Source organism: Ptychodera flava, chromosome 12 (genome assembly GCF_041260155.1).
Source record: "Ptychodera flava strain L36383 chromosome 12, AS_Pfla_20210202, whole genome shotgun sequence".
NCBI classification, from domain to species: domain Eukaryota; kingdom Metazoa; phylum Hemichordata; class Enteropneusta; family Ptychoderidae; genus Ptychodera; species Ptychodera flava.
The window spans coordinates 19,220,731-19,237,967 of NC_091939.1; the positions used below are offsets into that span (position 1 = coordinate 19,220,731).

General features: G+C 37.6%; 1 protein-coding gene across 1 annotated transcript in view; it reads right to left on the minus strand.

Annotated features, from left to right (window-relative positions):
- Window positions 1-16,976, minus strand: part of LOC139145293 (serine/threonine-protein kinase NLK-like) — a 29,881-nt gene extending 12,905 nt beyond the window's left edge. Inside the window, exons 1-4 of the mRNA XM_070716342.1 lie at window positions 16,041-16,976; window positions 11,629-11,758; window positions 10,614-10,669; window positions 3,656-3,762 (exon numbers count right to left, since the gene is read on the minus strand). Coding sequence (XP_070572443.1) covers window positions 3,656-3,762; window positions 10,614-10,669; window positions 11,629-11,758; window positions 16,041-16,213 — 466 coding nt within the window. The 5' untranslated portion in view covers window positions 16,214-16,976. The remainder of the gene's footprint in view (window positions 1-3,655; window positions 3,763-10,613; window positions 10,670-11,628; window positions 11,759-16,040) is intronic.
- Window positions 16,977-17,237: the final 261 nt, after the last annotated feature.

Here is a 17,237-nt window from a genome sequence, read left to right on the forward strand (position 1 = left end):
TCACCTTCAAAAGGGGATCTATATTCATGCACACTTTAAATGATTAATTTTTTTGGAATTTTTTACAACCTTTTATCAGTTCCACCAGTTTTCATCAAAGATACCAACTGAATGATAATATCTTCCAAGGAAAGTTTATATCAACCTCTCTCTTTTTAGATCACTCATGAAAATATTGCCAAAATATAAGCATATTATGGATGTCAGTTCAGGTAGACTGCGCCCCAGGGCCAGATAGTCAGACTCTCAAACTTTCATAATATTCACATGTGGGAGCTCATTTTGAAGCTTATGGGGTAAATAAAATTTTCAGTGGCTTAGTTTTGTGAAAATCAGGAATTTTATTTTCCTCCACAGAAATAACATAGGAATGGTGGCCATTTTTGATTTTCAATATCATTAAATATTGGGAAAGTAGTTTCTTTAGAGACTAGTAACAAAATTTGAAAGGTGACCCCCCAACTTATTTTTTTCTTCTTGATTTTGAAAGAGAAATGTGGAAAGTTTAGTTGAAGAAAATTTGAGCAAAATTTGTTAAGTCCTTAACATAAACAAAATAATACACAAAACAAGAGCATGAAATACACAAAGCTACAACTGAGTATATTTATTGTAACTTAGGTATCAGAGATACGCAGGTTTTTATGTAATTTTATACATTCTAACAGGACAAGCAGTTGTCTGACTCCGGTAAATACCTTGTATCATTAATATGCAGCGGGCATTTCTAGGGTATAGATATCATTTCTTTTACTGCATAATTTATCATCTTGATGTCGGAGTAAGAAGTGATGGCTGTCACATGCATGGTATCTGCCGCAGTGTCTTTCCAGATGCCCAAATCAGTAAATGTGACAAGATAGGTGAAACTATTTATGAATACTAAATACTATGTGACAAGAGTCAATATCATTTGATAAAAAACCAACTTATCTACTGAGTAATAGACAAGGGGGCTTGAATTTGTCCTTGAAAAACAGCTAGCAGGAACTCAAAATAAATGTTGATTTCAAGGCACACCACCTTGTGTTGCTGATAATTTCCAGCGGCTTTAACCAATGTCAAATTTTACATGTTGAGATAAGCCAGTGTGTGAGTTGTAACCAGAACAAACAAACAGCAGAGTTGAAGGTCAAACTCAATGTCACAGAAACAAAACTTTTACTTGGTTCAAAAAACTAAAGAATGAAAACTGCAAAGAACTTTGCACTGTAAATTTAAGCTACCTCCTCACAGACACAGTGATTAAACGCAAATATGGAATGAACATTGATCACAAAGACTATCATTTCTAAACTGAACCAAGTTTATCAAATACAAAAAGTTATAAAATTCTCAATATTTTGAAGATTAATATTGGGAATATTTTAATAAAAGTCTTAGTAATGAATAATGGTGGAACAACTTTATAATACTCAAATGTAATTTAATAAAACCATCCCTGATATCAATTTTGTAAATGGTTCATAATGGTCTAATGTAGCATTGCTGCACTTTTGAAAATAAAAATACAGCACTGACGAGTCACGATCATGAAATCCAATCCCTTTATGAAAAGCACATCTACTTTCAAATCATTATGAATGATACAATATGCACCTAAAAATACTTCAGTAGATCTATATATAGCTTTATAAACATAAATTTTCTAACCTAAAAAACAACTCAGTTATTTTTAACTTTCTCTCAGTTGATTGGTATTAGGACTTCACTGGTGCCAGCGATCATATTCTAAACTCTCAGTTGGACTCTTTTTATCTAGTCATCTGCAACTTTACGCAACTTTTCCACTGGGTTAAACTCTGTTGGAATTGCATTTTTATGCCAAAGTCAAATTTGGAAATAAGAGAAACGGCAGTGCCAAAATAACTACCTTGTTCAGTATATTGATAGACAGTTATTGAATTAAAATATGAATTATGGAAAGTGGTTGATGTACACACTGTCACTCATAAAAACATGTGATTGTCTTGTGGCTACCCGACTCTATTCTCTTGCAAACTTCCGAATATTATATGACAACAACACAATTTTGCCTCAGCATTTCAACGCTCCACGACATGGAGTATATCAGTAACAACTGTATAAATTATTACTCAATAACAGTTTTTTCCCCCATCTGAATAAACTGTACCAGACAACAACCATCTGGCAGTGTATGGTGTCTGTTTAAAGTTGGCATATTGCTGTTGTATATATATGCATGGAACAAACAAAGCCAAGATATCAAGGTATTTCCAGATGATACATATCAGATGTATTCTTAACAAACTATGTGCAGACAATAAAGGTAAAATGGCTACAATTATTTATGTTACTGGAGTTCCACTGCGCATGATGAAAGTCATGAAATTTTCCAAAGCATTTTAAAGTATATCAAAATCTGTCATCTCTGCATGATGGAATATAGCTTCTCATCACCAATTTTCAAATCTTGTCCAAAGAGGTTGCACATTGCAATTGATGGCCGACCAAAGTAAGGGTAGGATTTTAGAGAGGGTAACTTTCCCTTTCACAGAGGAGATATTCTCTGATTGAAAAAAGTTGCATGAGTTAACAGCCCGATATATTTGGCAAAAATTCTGGCTAAAATGAACATGATGTTAGAAGTGATGATAAAAAATCCAAACATGACAAAAAACAACGATTTTCCACCTTTGACACTGTCACTGCAAAACTTTGTTACAGTCCTTACCAGTCCGGGTTATGTCCATATAGAGGATAGTTGGGATAAGCCAATGGCGTACCGTATATGTAATGAGGTAAGGCAAGAACCAATCACATACTGTATATGTAATGACGGTTAAAGGTTAAGTGGGTTCACTTTGAAATCTTATGCTGACATATGCTGACACCGATCGAGTGAGACTGTTGCTACCCGGAAGTGTCTCAGCCCGAGTCGGTTTGCGACGTTCTACCGTGTCAAAAATTGTAAGATTTCTTCAGGAATAGTTATCTGTGTTTATTTACCCTTGACCATGTTCGAGAAAGAGTTATTGGACGTTTTTCGTACTCTTTACCAGCTTCTGGTTAACTTCTCGGCGATTGATCCGGCGCGCGTTTTTCTGAGCGAAGGGTCAATCGTAGCGGGAAATGCATGGTGATCGAAAATATCGTGCTCCATCGTGCTCCGATGACCGACAAGAACAGTTGACCCATCGTTGCAAAGCTTGAAACATTCTCTACACTACAGATGGAAAGGTTAAATCGAAATTCGACCAAAAATAGGCGATATTTGGCGACAAATAACTTACAGGGGTCAAATCCTGATTTCTAGGAGCGGTACGTGGCCAGGAAAATCATCCAAAGAAGTAATTTTCGATGTACTAACCACTTGTATCGGTCACCATCTCGACCGTACTAAACATTGTGCGTAACGTCTACATCTGAAAACTACCGAGTGCTAAAAATAAAGGGTGAAATCAAGCCGAAAAGTGCCGAACTCGTTGCAATCTGCGAGCCTAGGTTTGCATGGTTAATTATTCATGACGTTGCGACGGTAGGTTCGCTGATTGGTCAATCATAGTATCCTCTATATGGACATAACCCGGACTGCTTACTGTTATCCATTGGTGATCTGGACCTGTGCACAGCAATGTGGGGGTGGAAGGATCAAAATGAAGGGATGGTTTAGGCAAGAAAATGAGTGACTCACCCCTAAGAATCTGGTAGAGGAAGACTTTGACATGGTCTGCACTAAGCGGCTGTGGCGAGACGATGATCTTATGCAGGTCGCTCTGTAGCAATTCTGTGACGACATAACTGTACAGGATGTTGGGTTAAGGCCCAGCAAACATAAACAGTTTTCATAAAAATGTGACAAAAATTTTTGACAAGGATGTGATTGATGGAGAAAGCATGTCAGTGACCACCCATCTGTAAACACATGCACATATTTGTAAACTTACTCCATAGTAACACAGATACACCGATGATAATAGTGCAACTCGCATCTGGGTATTAAATTCATCAAACATGAAACTTGTTGGCAGGTTAGCCGCGGAGACTATGGAAAAACAGGCGTAAACTGAAAATAAAGATTGAAATTACACATAAGAAAGCTATTTCAGCCATGCACACAGAGACCATACACAGACATAGACAAAATGTCATAACACTCATAAATTCCATGGTGCAAATTTGATCCCGGTGTCCTAACCCTGAGATAAGTCTCACAAATGCCCAAATCTGTACAAGTAAATACGCACTGGGTATACGCACAGGTACCATTTGATCACAACTTTTGGTGTTATTTTCTGTATTCAAAACTCTATATCTCCTGCCCACAGCAAAATATCCATAAAACTTTGTAAGATCTAAAAATAGGTGACCTTGCAAACCCCTTTAGAGAAGGTTACCTGTTTATCATAAGCCATTCTGTTTTTCAACCTTGGGGAAATAACCTCCGTGCTGGAAACTCAATGTAATCTTTGAATGGCGCCCTACTTCCTGTTACAAAGTGTAAATATTGTCTTCCTCAGACTAATGGTTCTTTACAAGTTGCTCAACTTGAGTTCAGTGTACAGCTTAAACAGTGGGGTTTTTTTTCTCATTCACACTATTGGATGAAAATTGATGTTTGCCATTCAGATGAGCGCACTGAATCAACGTCACCTCTTGGGACGAGGGGTTGTCATTTATTAAAACCTCCTATGCTGTTGCAAGTCACTTGCCAGAAATGTGGGTGACATCATGGAAAACTCCTTCCCACTTTCAATTCTATAAATGGCTAGTTTCAGAACGGTCAGAGTTCAAAACATGCATGTAATTACTGACATGTCCCCTTTCCTCGCTGTAATTTATTAAAACATTTGGCATGACCTGTAATTCTCCTGTTTGTTCAGTTCCATGTCTTTGTTACTGACTATAAATCATGTCACCGTAATTGCCATAATTAAAGAACAGTATTTGCACCGTTTAAATTTCATTTTCTTGCATCAAATCCAGCTAATCCACTCTCCAGTAGAAGTGTGCCCAATGGCTTCCTAGGGCTTCAACACACAACAATATCTGGGCATAAGAAAAGCACTACTTCCCCTTTCCCTGCACTTTGAATTTTACAACCACTCTGCAGAAAGAAGTAATTTTACTTCTCTTCTGTGGTTTCTAAGAAGTTACCACAATCTGGAAAACTTGGTGCACACACAGCTCAGGTTTCAAAAGTGTCAATACGTCAATATGAACACTTTAAAAAAGTCGTATCATAACTTAGCAAAGATGTGAAGGTTTTCCAAAGGTAATGACATTTGTTAATTTTCCAAAAGCCTATTCATCAGGGAAAATATGGCCTCACTTTGGCAATGAGGTTTCTCATCCAGTCTCTGGTAAGGTACATGATTGCCCCACAGCAACTGTTTCAGTCGCTGAAATATGCTTATCAGAAAGGAAACCCGCCTCGGGGCAGAAACCACCGATAGCTCCCAAGCTCTAATGACATCTACCGGCTCCATGAGCCAAATGGAAATTGCACGCCGTAATCAGAAAATTGAAATGAATTCATCAAAGGGATGATAACCAGCGGCACCAGTAATCTGCCAACAGCAAACACATCCCAGCTGTGCTGGCTTTTGTCTTCACAGCAATTTTCACAAAGGCTCATTATCATAATTAATGTACCAGAGTGAAAAGGAAATCCTCCCATTAATACGAGGTATTAACACCGAGCTGGTCATTATTGTCCTTGGCTTAATATCACAGATTATTCAAATAGGTACTTATCAAATTTCTTTTGTGTCAGGTTGAGAAGTTTAAAAGGGATACTTTTTTCTGTTTCAGAAATGTAAACACCATTTTTGAATTTTCTCACTGACACATAAAACGCAAAGTTAATAGAAAGTTCAAGGATAGCTGTATCCTTGTGAATTGCAATGACGCTAAACCAGCATTTGAAAGCAGAAAGTTGCTATAAAGTTTATGCATAGCAGTGAAAGCTATTATATTTTAAAATGCTCAATGGATGATACTGTTTTATTTTTTTACTAAAGAACTAAGAAATGCCTCTATCAAGTGGCAGAGCACTGTCCTACAGATGACATACACAGCATCGTGTGTTTAACTTATGCTCAGCAGGGAACTCCCTGAACTTTATCTCTTGATGTGACTGACTTACAACAGCTGTTAGATATGACAGAAAAGAAAATACTTCCAATTTGATTAACTTCATGCCATCCTTTGCTCAAGGCTTCGTCGAGCTCACAGTCTACCCAAGTGACCTGCCCACTGAAATCTCCACTTAAAATTTGAACATTGTTCATCATTAACCTTAAAAGTCATTCAATAAATTTTCTTGGCCATTAAGTTTGTCTACCAGTGATTTGATTACTTAAACCTCAAACACAATCCAAGATATGGAGATATATCTACATTAAAAAGAGCTATTTAGCATCATGACTCATTATTTACGACATTTTCATATTTCCTACCCTGAAGTTTTTTTGCGGTAAATTTAAGTTAATCTACTTTCCTCTCAAGTAGACTGTAAAATTATTTTGTGTAGATAAACACCTTCTTTGTTGAGGGTGGAAAGATTACAAAGCTGCTCATGATATGAATGTGATAGTTTAATAATCAAGCACTTTACTAGGAATGGAGCAAATTACTGGTGAGGTGACAATGCCGGGGAATACCCGAAACTTCAGAGGGGCACGGAGCGAAAGACACACCTGTTCATAACCCTGTGATTAGTTATAGAAGCTGCCCTTTGTTACAATGCCATTCATTGACTCAATGGAGGCTCCTAAACAGATGCTCAGCTCTCAGACTGGTGGTGACCGATGCCCGGGCTGTATCTGAAGCCATTCAATGGCTTCATCCTTTGTCAACTTTTCACAGCAGGGTGCCAAAGTGGGGGAACTACTACAAACACCCCAGGCACAGCTTTTTTTTTGTTGCCCGCTGTATCTGAACACCTAAACCCAAACAATTTCATGTATTTCCTCTTTTTTTTTCTTTGAAGTTTATCCACTTCTGCATCAGTTTATCAAAAAATATGCCAGCCATGAAAACCTCTTTTTTTTTCTTTACAAACTTCCAGTCTTGTACCTTCTTAATTCCAAAGATCAACAATGGGTTTTTAATTAGCCAGTGCGGTAATTCTATGGTGATCTTAAGAGACTACTCAGTGACCTGAGCTGTGAACGGGACTGCAACCAACCAAAAAGCAAGTTTATCACGGGGCTAAACCTTTTTAACACTCAATAAGTTCACACAACTGGCAGTTTATTTCAAGGATTTTCAAAAATAATGTTAGGATCAATGCATGAGCCATACACTTGTATGGCCGGTATTTGCAGTTGGCCATTTTTTTTTTTTAACATCTAGCGGTTGAATTTCCAAACTGCTCCAAAAGTAAGACCTATTGGCGACATGTCTTCCTCTGCCATGACCCAAGGGATTGTTTTTATTTTCAAAGGACATTTATTCTCCTACAACTCATCCTTCAAGCCATTCAATCAACACTACAGAATTTAACGCATCTCCTGAATGTTTAAAACAAGTCGGCCTATTCACATGGAAATGGCCAAATTATCCCATGTCCTCCACTAAAAGACAATACGACCAGCTGAGTAAAGTTTCCTTTTAAATTAGCCAGTCTTGACTGAGGGGGTTCAACAACTTCCTATCTTATTCACTGCATTCATAAGATTTCCTAATGCAGCAGGAATGCATACCAAACCACGCCTCATCCGGAAATTCAGATTCAAAATCACGCCCCCAAGGAAAATTTCAAGCTCTATGGGACGAAAAATACTTTTCCAATGCATTCTGATCTGGTTCATAAACCTGGGAAATAATGTTTTTTGGCTTTTAAAGTCAAGATAGTTTGGCGTCAAAATTTTGCGCAAATCATAAGACAAAATATAAGCAATGAAAGTTTTTGCCAAATTTTTTAGCTGCTATATATAACATTGCTAACTCAAATAAAACAAATGTCTACATAAAGAAACTTCAACAATAATATTTTTGACAAATATCAGCAATTTTGAATTTCTTTTTCAGAAATGTCTATTTCAGACAGTGACTGAAGTGAATGGCATGTGACTAAAGATGCCTCTAAGCTCTGCAAAGCGGTGAAAGAATAGACAAAAATGCCCAGAATGCTCTAACAAACCAAGAGACATCTGAGCTATGTCACTGCACCGCACTTCCATGGCTCATTATAATTAAATCCCAGTAATTAGGAAGAACTGATCGATGGTAGTTCAGGAAAAGCTACATAATGATCATTTTACATGATTTAAATCAAAACCTTTTGATCACAGAGCTCATCTTTTTTAATAGTTCTATACTTTAATATTGAAACTGCTTTTGCCCTTTTCTTGTTTTCTCAAAAAGACAAAATTCAAAGTAAACTGAAGCAAGTTATTTCTGTTAGGATTTTGTCAGTATTTGAAGTCTTTTCCACTAAAACAAAATCTGTATATACAAAATAACACACAAGCAAATGTTTGAAACTACCCTGGACACAAAAATCTTACTCTGCCTGTGAAGTGAAGTGAAGCCAGGCTCTATGAGGCCTATGTCTTGCCCCAATTACAAAAACACACAGGAGGACTGCTCAGTCCCAATTGAAATCATTATCACACTCAAGAACACAGTCAACCTTCCTTCTCATGGTCTCTTCCAACACCATTCTTCACTAGTGAATCCAGGATAATAATATTGGGTGTATAAGGATTTCCTTTTTGAAAGATAAAGGCTATAAACTACCTGACAACTCTCTGCTTCTAAATTAAAAGATGGGTGAGTACTTGGTCAGTGCAAGGATTTGGAAAAGGGGCCAGTATTTTACAAATCAAGATACTGAACATCAACATTTCATACAGCTTGGCCTTTGGCAGCCGATTCTCACTTGAAAAAACTTATTGTGACGATTAAAATATCACACACCTGAAAAACAGACCACCGAACAGTAATCAAATTACTGCCACTGATAATTAGATTGAAAAAATTTGCCTAATATGTTGAGGTACCTTAGCTAGTACAGATATTTCCAATGCATTGCTCTCTTCGGCAAGATTCATATTGAACTCAGATGCTGCAGGCCCATTCAGACCTCTGCAGATAATCAATAACCCAACACCTGTACGTGTTAAATCAAGCTTATCACTCCCTCGTAAATAAATGCATTATGTATCGCTAAAATGCAGGAAATTTGGCCCCAATATTTCTTTACCAATATCAGGTGCAGGTCTGTGGCTCAGAGAGCAGTCACTCTGTTGGAAATACGTCAGAAAGTGCAATGCCAGTGCGCAAACACATTTTTTTTTTCATTCACGGTCACGTATTGATTGGTGTACGGTTCGATCCAGAAAAATCTGTTAGGGCACATTTATCGCAGATTAAGTGCGGGGAAAGAATTGCGAGAAAATTGAACGCATTAGTTTTAATTTTACATTCGTTAACAGATTGAATACAGATGGTTTGTTCCCTCGGTGCAAAGTGTGCTTGTATGCTGGCACATTAGCTGAATATTCACACTTTTGCAGCTTGTTATTAATCCTAAGCAGATACAGAGAATGTTAGCACCCAACAAAACACTACTTGTTGGGGGACATTACATAGTGCCGATATGCATTTACTAAATATGCGCAATCGTGTTATCAATCAATCATGCTATTTCCAATGGACTGACAGAGTCTATTAAGAAACATGCCCTGTGACAGAATTATGTTTCACTGGGACAAAAAAATGAAATGCAAATGGCCAATATTTGCCCATCAAGCGTTAATTATTTAACAAAAAAAAAGGCATTGTAGGAGCTAGAGGTTAGAACTTTTACAACGCGATGATGGATTTGGAATGGTGGAGTTAGCACAGAAAGTCAATACATTATTTGGCCTTGACCCGAGATGCATGTATGTATACTCAGTTATGCCGGATGAAGACGCAGTCCTTGAACAATACCATGTGTGCTACAGAGAGCACCACGTTTCATATATAAACTCCACTCTAGATACATTTCCAATATCTGAATGAATTTTCAGCAACAAGAGAGAAAGGAATAAGCATTCTATCAGCTCTCGCAACATAGCATGCATTCTATTCAATATGAACGACCAGACCTTTAACAGTGAGTGTACATGTACACCGTCATCAAATGCACGCCGCCCCCAGGACATGTGGATAGCGACCAAGCATCACTTTTCAGAAGCAACTCCACCAAGCCTACACAAATTTTACAAAAGACCACGTGTAAATGAAACCAAAGCTACATGGAGCTCTGACAGAGTCAAATATCACTGGGAATGGATTCTCAGAATGAATAGTTCAACGTAATATCTCCGATTATAACGCCACAATTTTATGCCCACATAAAAATGATACTGCTTTCCTACGTCAGCACTTCCAGTCGGCACTGTCTTTGTACTTTTTTATTTCAATGTCAAACAAGGCCACATTGAAAAGAGAACATTACACGGCTTTGACAGCAGTTATTTCAAAAAAGAATGAAAAAAATTAATAAAGAAGATTTCACACTTATAAGAAAACAAAAAAAGACACTCGTGTTCTCCGTCTATTCCTTGTAGCAAGCAGTGCCCTACAATTACCAAACACATAAAATATAAAAGACTTATCATATTTCTACTACGCAGTGCATGGCAAAAGGATACATTTCTTCAAAGAAGTCGACATGTGGTGGCTGCAGGATGTCTAAGGCTTTAAGGACCTGGAAATGATAAATCACAAAATCACTGTTATTCAGAACGTCCTGTGTAGCATTTGGAGGAGTTGAGGAGGGGACTTATCACCTCTGGGGAATGAATTATGTAACATCTTTCAGTGACACATTACAAATAGCTTAGACAGCGATACATGATTAATCCCCGATCTTCAGATTGGGATATACTGCTTATAATTGCCAAAGATTAATATCAAAGAAAGAAAAGTTTTAATTTGGTGATTCTAAAACACTGAGTCAAAGTCTGGCAGTAATGAGTGTAAATCATCATTGATGAAAAACTTGCCATCTTGAAGCAAAATTCCAAATTCACCCATTTCATTTCATATATTTGACTGCATTTAATATGAGTGAAACAGCTTCCTGGTTCACTGATAAGAATCAACAGCAGTCGGCGTTGTTGAAAGGGGATTAAATATTTCAGCTTTCAACAAACTATTTCTAACTTGCACTATTGTTTTCATTCCGAAGGCCAGGTAAACACAGGAACACAATGAGGTAGAAGGTTTATACTTTGAGGAATAACATTTTCTACTCCCCAATCATACCTTTCAAAAGCAAGAAACCCAATGCCACGTTAAAATATCATCTGCACTCTAGCTTTCTGCATATTTTTTTTTCTGAAAGAATTTGTGAACATCACAGAAAAAAAGGTAGAGTAGAGCACACGTTGGAATATAATTGTAAAACAGAGTTACGCTGTACAGAACGGTTAGAAATGGAATTTTCCTTCTGGTTCACAGGATCTATTGGGTTTCTTGAAACCCAAAGTCTGACATTTAGTTGTTCTATTTAACACTTCACTTTCCTTAAGTCAAGCAGTCTTTTAAGCTTCTAACACAATACTCTTTCCTTTCATTTTTTTTGTAGAATACTTGGATCGGATAGCCAGTCTTTGAAATGGCTGGGGAAAGTTTATGCTTTCCACTAAAGCCGCTTGTACTTACGTTATCGTGCCTGAAGAAAAACAGCATTTTCAGCTCTCTGTAGACTCTCTTACAAGATATGAGATTCTGGAAGACATTTGGCATTTTCTTAAGTGCAACTCTTTTGCCATCTCGTGGGTCCGTCACAGACCTGGGAATGGAGGGAAAACAACGCAGAAAACGATAATGTGAGTGTGTCCCTCTGGAAAGTCTCAAAGTAAGAGATGCTCTCGATAGAATACACTGGATTACTTCTTATAACAAAGTCACTCCTACATTGAAAATGTTGGGATTATAGGTTGTGTGAGAAGACAGATGTAGATCCTTGGGTCAGATTGCCCCAGCATCTTTTGCCTTTCAAATATATCGGTGTGCGGGATGCAGGAAAACAACTTCACTTGAAAAGAAGGTGTTGCTGTTCACATTCCTTTCAGCAGCGACTTGTGTCAAGTTGCAGTTATCTCTGAAAGTTCAGCTGGCTCAGGTATAGCTTTGCATGAAGTTTCACACCAAAGCCACAGAACCCGAAACAGAATTCCATTCCAAGTCAATGATTCCTCAGAGAACACAATGGAAGACAATCCATCCCATAGGTGTAAAATTTGCTTTCGACTACACCTGAGAATAAAACTCAGACCCATATTTATTTTCATCCTGACAGAATTTGGAGTTTAAAAAATTGTGAGGCACTGTGAGTTGTATATAAACACCACTGCTGTCAAAACAAACACCATGGAGTTGGTTTTCACATTCTTTTCAAATTACAATAATCCTGACAGCTGAAACAAAATGGACATTGGAATATAAATCACTTGCATTTATTTTAAGGCCTTGTACTTTGTTGTCCTTTATCAAAATTATGACTAAAGACAATTAAAGTGTTTATCTTGTCATTTTAACAAAACAACGTTGACATAAATTGTGGGTTAATACCATCTAGACATATGCACACACCAACTTTTTGGATGCACAGCCATTCTCAAATAATTGTTCAACTACAATGTATATCATGAAAATGAACATCAGCATAACATCCCTTTAAACTTGCAATTCAATGGGTATCATAACTTATTCATCAGTGTATGGTTGACAGTCCTGGAAGCATTGTAAGGTGGTTAGAAACCCTTCACCACACATTAGTCTTAAATGTAGGCAAACGCAACCTCTTGTGGGTTCTGTGGTTTTCTATAGCCAGGAATTCACCTGCAGGTTTTTATAGCTTTTCTCCTAATTCTAAAATTTCGCGCAGGATGGCAGAGTATCATGATTATTTTCATTAATACAAATGCTAGTACTTTAGTCAGGTAATTTTTTTCTGACTACATTAAATTGCAGCTTAAAAACGTTTGTAAAAGTCTGTTGTCGTGAGCTTAGAATGCGTTTATGCACACAATTCATGAAACAAAGAATCTATTGTATTGTCAGTGATTGCAAAACAAAATCAAAACAAAAGCTCAGTGAGTCTATAAAAAGAAATACCGGTAATAACTGTTTAAAAAAGTATGATGCAACTAGCTAAATACATTTGATTAGTATTTTCATTAATTGAAATGATGGTCATATTGCGGTTGAAGGACGTGTCTTTTTTTTAACTGCTGACCTTCACATGGAGTCAGACCATACAAAACGGTAAAGCATGCCAAGGTCTAGTCGCACAGTCCACCTACAAAGGACGTAGTAATTAATTAACAGAAATGAGCAGAAATCGATTTAACACAGGAAATGAAAACCATGCCGCTTGCCCAGTTTATCAACACAATATTCATCTTAACATTCTCCTAAAAAAATATGGGTCGAAAATTTATGTCTATTACAGATACATTCTGTATGTTATTTTAAAAAACATTTGGGAAAAGTAAAATACCTACATTTGAACAAATAAAGGAGGCTAGATAAATTCTAAAGGTGTTCATAAAGAACAAATTTTGCAGCAAACCGAAATAAAGAACATACTCTATAAGTCGTAAGTCCCAGTAGCCATCTTTGCTTTGCTGAGAAAGTTTAAGCGCAGTGGGAAAAAGTAAATCAATCATAAAAAAAAAAAATTCTATACAAATTTAATTAATAAATTTAATTATTTACATGTATATCTTCAAAATAAGACAAAGTTAAAGAACTGCAACTGTTAAATTTAAATTTCAAATGACCAGATGATGATTATAAATTTGTCATACAGTCTTTATAATCAGAAAAGACCAGTTTGAAGAGACATTTTGTAATTATGTTTTCTGAGATGGTGGTTCTTTTATGCTTTTTAATTCAGCAATGATAATACCCAAGGGGAGAGCTTTGAATACAGAACTCATTCACTCACATCATTTATTGCAACTAAATACCACAGTCAATCTTTCCATTGTGATTATTTGCCATCACACAATAGGCCAGTTCATTAGCTATTCTCAGTTCACAAATTGCGCTTCTTGACAAGTGAATGCAGGCAATATCCGAAAGAGCCTATCTGAATTAGTCCTGAGAGTCTGCTATTGGCTTTAAAATATCCTTTTTTTATGGTCTGGACGCCATCCAAAACCCCGGCTGTTATTGTTGAGAAATTTTTTTTTTTACATTTGTGTTGTTGTTCAGGCAGAAAAAAATCTATAAGGTGTTGATGTCACCATAAAAAATGTCATATTTTTATAACATTTCCATGATCATGCAGAAATGCAGCCATTGTATAACATTAAGTGGGACCGGTGGAGAACTACAAACAAAGACGGCCATTTATAAAGTTTTATTGACTCCTAGAGGCAGCAAAACTTTGCATGGCACAAAACTACTTCAAACATACCCTTTTTTTAGGGTCTATGCTTCAAAAAGTTCCAAACTCTCTTAAAAAGATAAAGCTGTGTGTTTTCTAAAACCCGATTTACCCTAGTAACAGCCATAAATAAAATTACTCACTATGAACCATGTTCAAAGTTCTTACTGAATTTTACATAGCTTTGACTGCAAGAATACTAGTAACAGAGATCAATATTTTTAATTAGACAACAAATGGGGATAATGCAAAAGATTACTTTTGAAAGTATAAGAAACAAGGAGCATGCAAATCATGCAGCTGTCTGGGACCTGTGTATCAATGTACAAACTGAATTACATGTACAAAGTTTGGGTTAAAACTTCTCAAATTCATAATTCACAGTTCAATTTTATGTGTACAATTGGCCATATCAGAGTAGTATAACAAGACAAAATAAGGCAGATTTTGGCGTTTTCTTAAAGCAACAAAACACACACCTTATAGGTGTTGACCACTTGTTAGTTATGAGGTCCAGAATTTAAATTGTCCTAGAACAGACTTTGTGGAGGGGTCCTCTATCTAGCTTTTATGGGAAGAGTTTTTTGGCACTACCTCCAAATCTGATATCACAATAGTGAAAGTTTACAGTGTAAAATCAGAAGTGTGGTAACTTATTAATTTTACCATAGATTTGTGCAACCAAAACTATTAAAAAATTCCATGGTTACATATTAAAATGCAGCATTGTATGTGTTTATTATCAGACTGGTCATAACATGTCTTGTTTTGTCCCTAAAATTTTAATATTTGATAGACACAAACACTTCGAGAGGCAGAATAAATCGTTGCAGAAAGTAGTTTTCCAAAATAATTGAATATAATGCTAACACTTTAAATTGGTTACCATGGCGACAATGCAACCCACTTTGGTCATGCATTTAAAAACTTCTTTTTAAATGTGACGTCACAGACTGTCATAACTATTCTCCCCATTACATGTGCAGTTTAGTAAAATCACACAAAGTGACAGTTTGTTCAAATGTGGCCATTTTCACTTTTGTTGTGTGACAAAAAACCTGTGAACCCGCGATGGGGATTTCTGGGGACCGGGAGGGAATAGCGTCCCTGCATGACCATGCCTCTACGGGGACGTTTGACAAAGTAACAAAGAGGTCAATTCACACAGCATCATTACCGATGCAATGGATTTGTTTATTAGCGATTGGGATGCAGTGTCAAACTTTCCATAGTCTGCTAACAAAGCAACGACTGGAAGTACTCCAGACCCGGCTAAAATCTGTCAGAAATGCTAGATAGTGCTCAGAAACTTCCGACAAATCAAAAAACCGAATGCTCATGACTCAGCTGTGAGTCAAATGCTGTCGACACTATCCGATAGCTGAGAGGAAACAAAAGCCGGGCTCTGAACAAAGAAATTGCAACGGACTCGCCACATATCCTTCGACAAACTTTTATCCCCAATGAAAAATTCGACACTGAAAATAAAAGTACTTAAAGTGTGCTTCAGATCGATCAGAAACATGGTTTACTTTATTCATACAGATATTGCATGAACCTAGGTCGCTAAAATTTTCTGTGAACACTCGAGTTCCGCATATGAGGCGATCAGCTGGTCGGCAAATTTTAAATCGCGCTGGACAAAAGACATCACACATGGGTTCGAGCAACTTACCAGACAACTCCAAATGCGCCGTACCCTATGGGACGGTCAGGCTCCACGTCCGCACGGGATATAGATGCTGCTGCCTGGTAGTAGGGCTGGGTAGCACTGAGGATAGCATGGTCTCGTGGAGCTGGGGCCCCGTTGTAAGCCATCTGTCTAGAATGACCACCCACCACCGCCATTACAAACTTGAACGCCCGTCTAGCTGAACGCTGCACACACGCTCTGCACCACGCTGAACTTAACAAAGAAACATATTGATGTTGTGCACTAAATCTACTTGGAACGGGGTAAACATACAGGGCAGAACTGGGTGCAACCTCACTTGTAGCTGTGTCACGAAGAAGTTGCCATAAAGGTGGAAATTTACGAAATAGATCCTAAAGGCCGGCTGAAGTACTATCTAGCGAGCAGAGACAAAGCCCTGTCGTAATCTCGTCCAATATCACGAGAGTTTTGCGAGATTACCTGGTGAAGGCTACCTAGCGAGGACCGATAGCAGTATTTCAAGGAAGGTGATCTTGGGTTAAGGTCGTCAGTCAATATCCAAATGTCAGCCGTGAAACTGAAAAGGCAAAATAAATAACGCGATTAGAGAATTGCGTTGAAGAGTTATCCACCTAGAAGTACGGTTTCAGTCGATCAAGTTGTTGGAGAAGTCGGCCGCGTAGTATGTGTGTGACTTCAACGAGTCCGTCCGTGTGTGTACACAGTGTAAGTTGCTGGCAAGCTTGTCTACAAGCTCCGCTGTGCATCTGTGATAGCACCCTCAATGCAGTACTGAGCTAGGAATAAACCCGGCTATTTGTCAACAGGGTATAGTACAAATAACCCGCAGTACCAACTAACGTCATGACATGAGTAATTTTTACAAATCAACCCCATAGACAAGCTGCGGACGTGATGTTTGTGTGATTGTTATGGGCCTGGGGCCGAGGAGTCAATGACCCCGGAAGTGGGTAGGTCTCCCTTGCTACGAGTTTCCTACAGATAACTCACGCAATGAAAGAAAATACATTAAAGGTAAATGAAAAGAAGGTCGTTGCACCAATAGCAAACTATTGCATTGTAATAGTATTCTATTTAAATGAAACAGATAAGAATTTACGCAAATGACCTTGTAGACGATTTTACACTAGCAGGATATGTTCACGCTGTGATTGCAAGATCAAGTTCACCGGACCCGTCCGGGAACAAGAGGAAAGA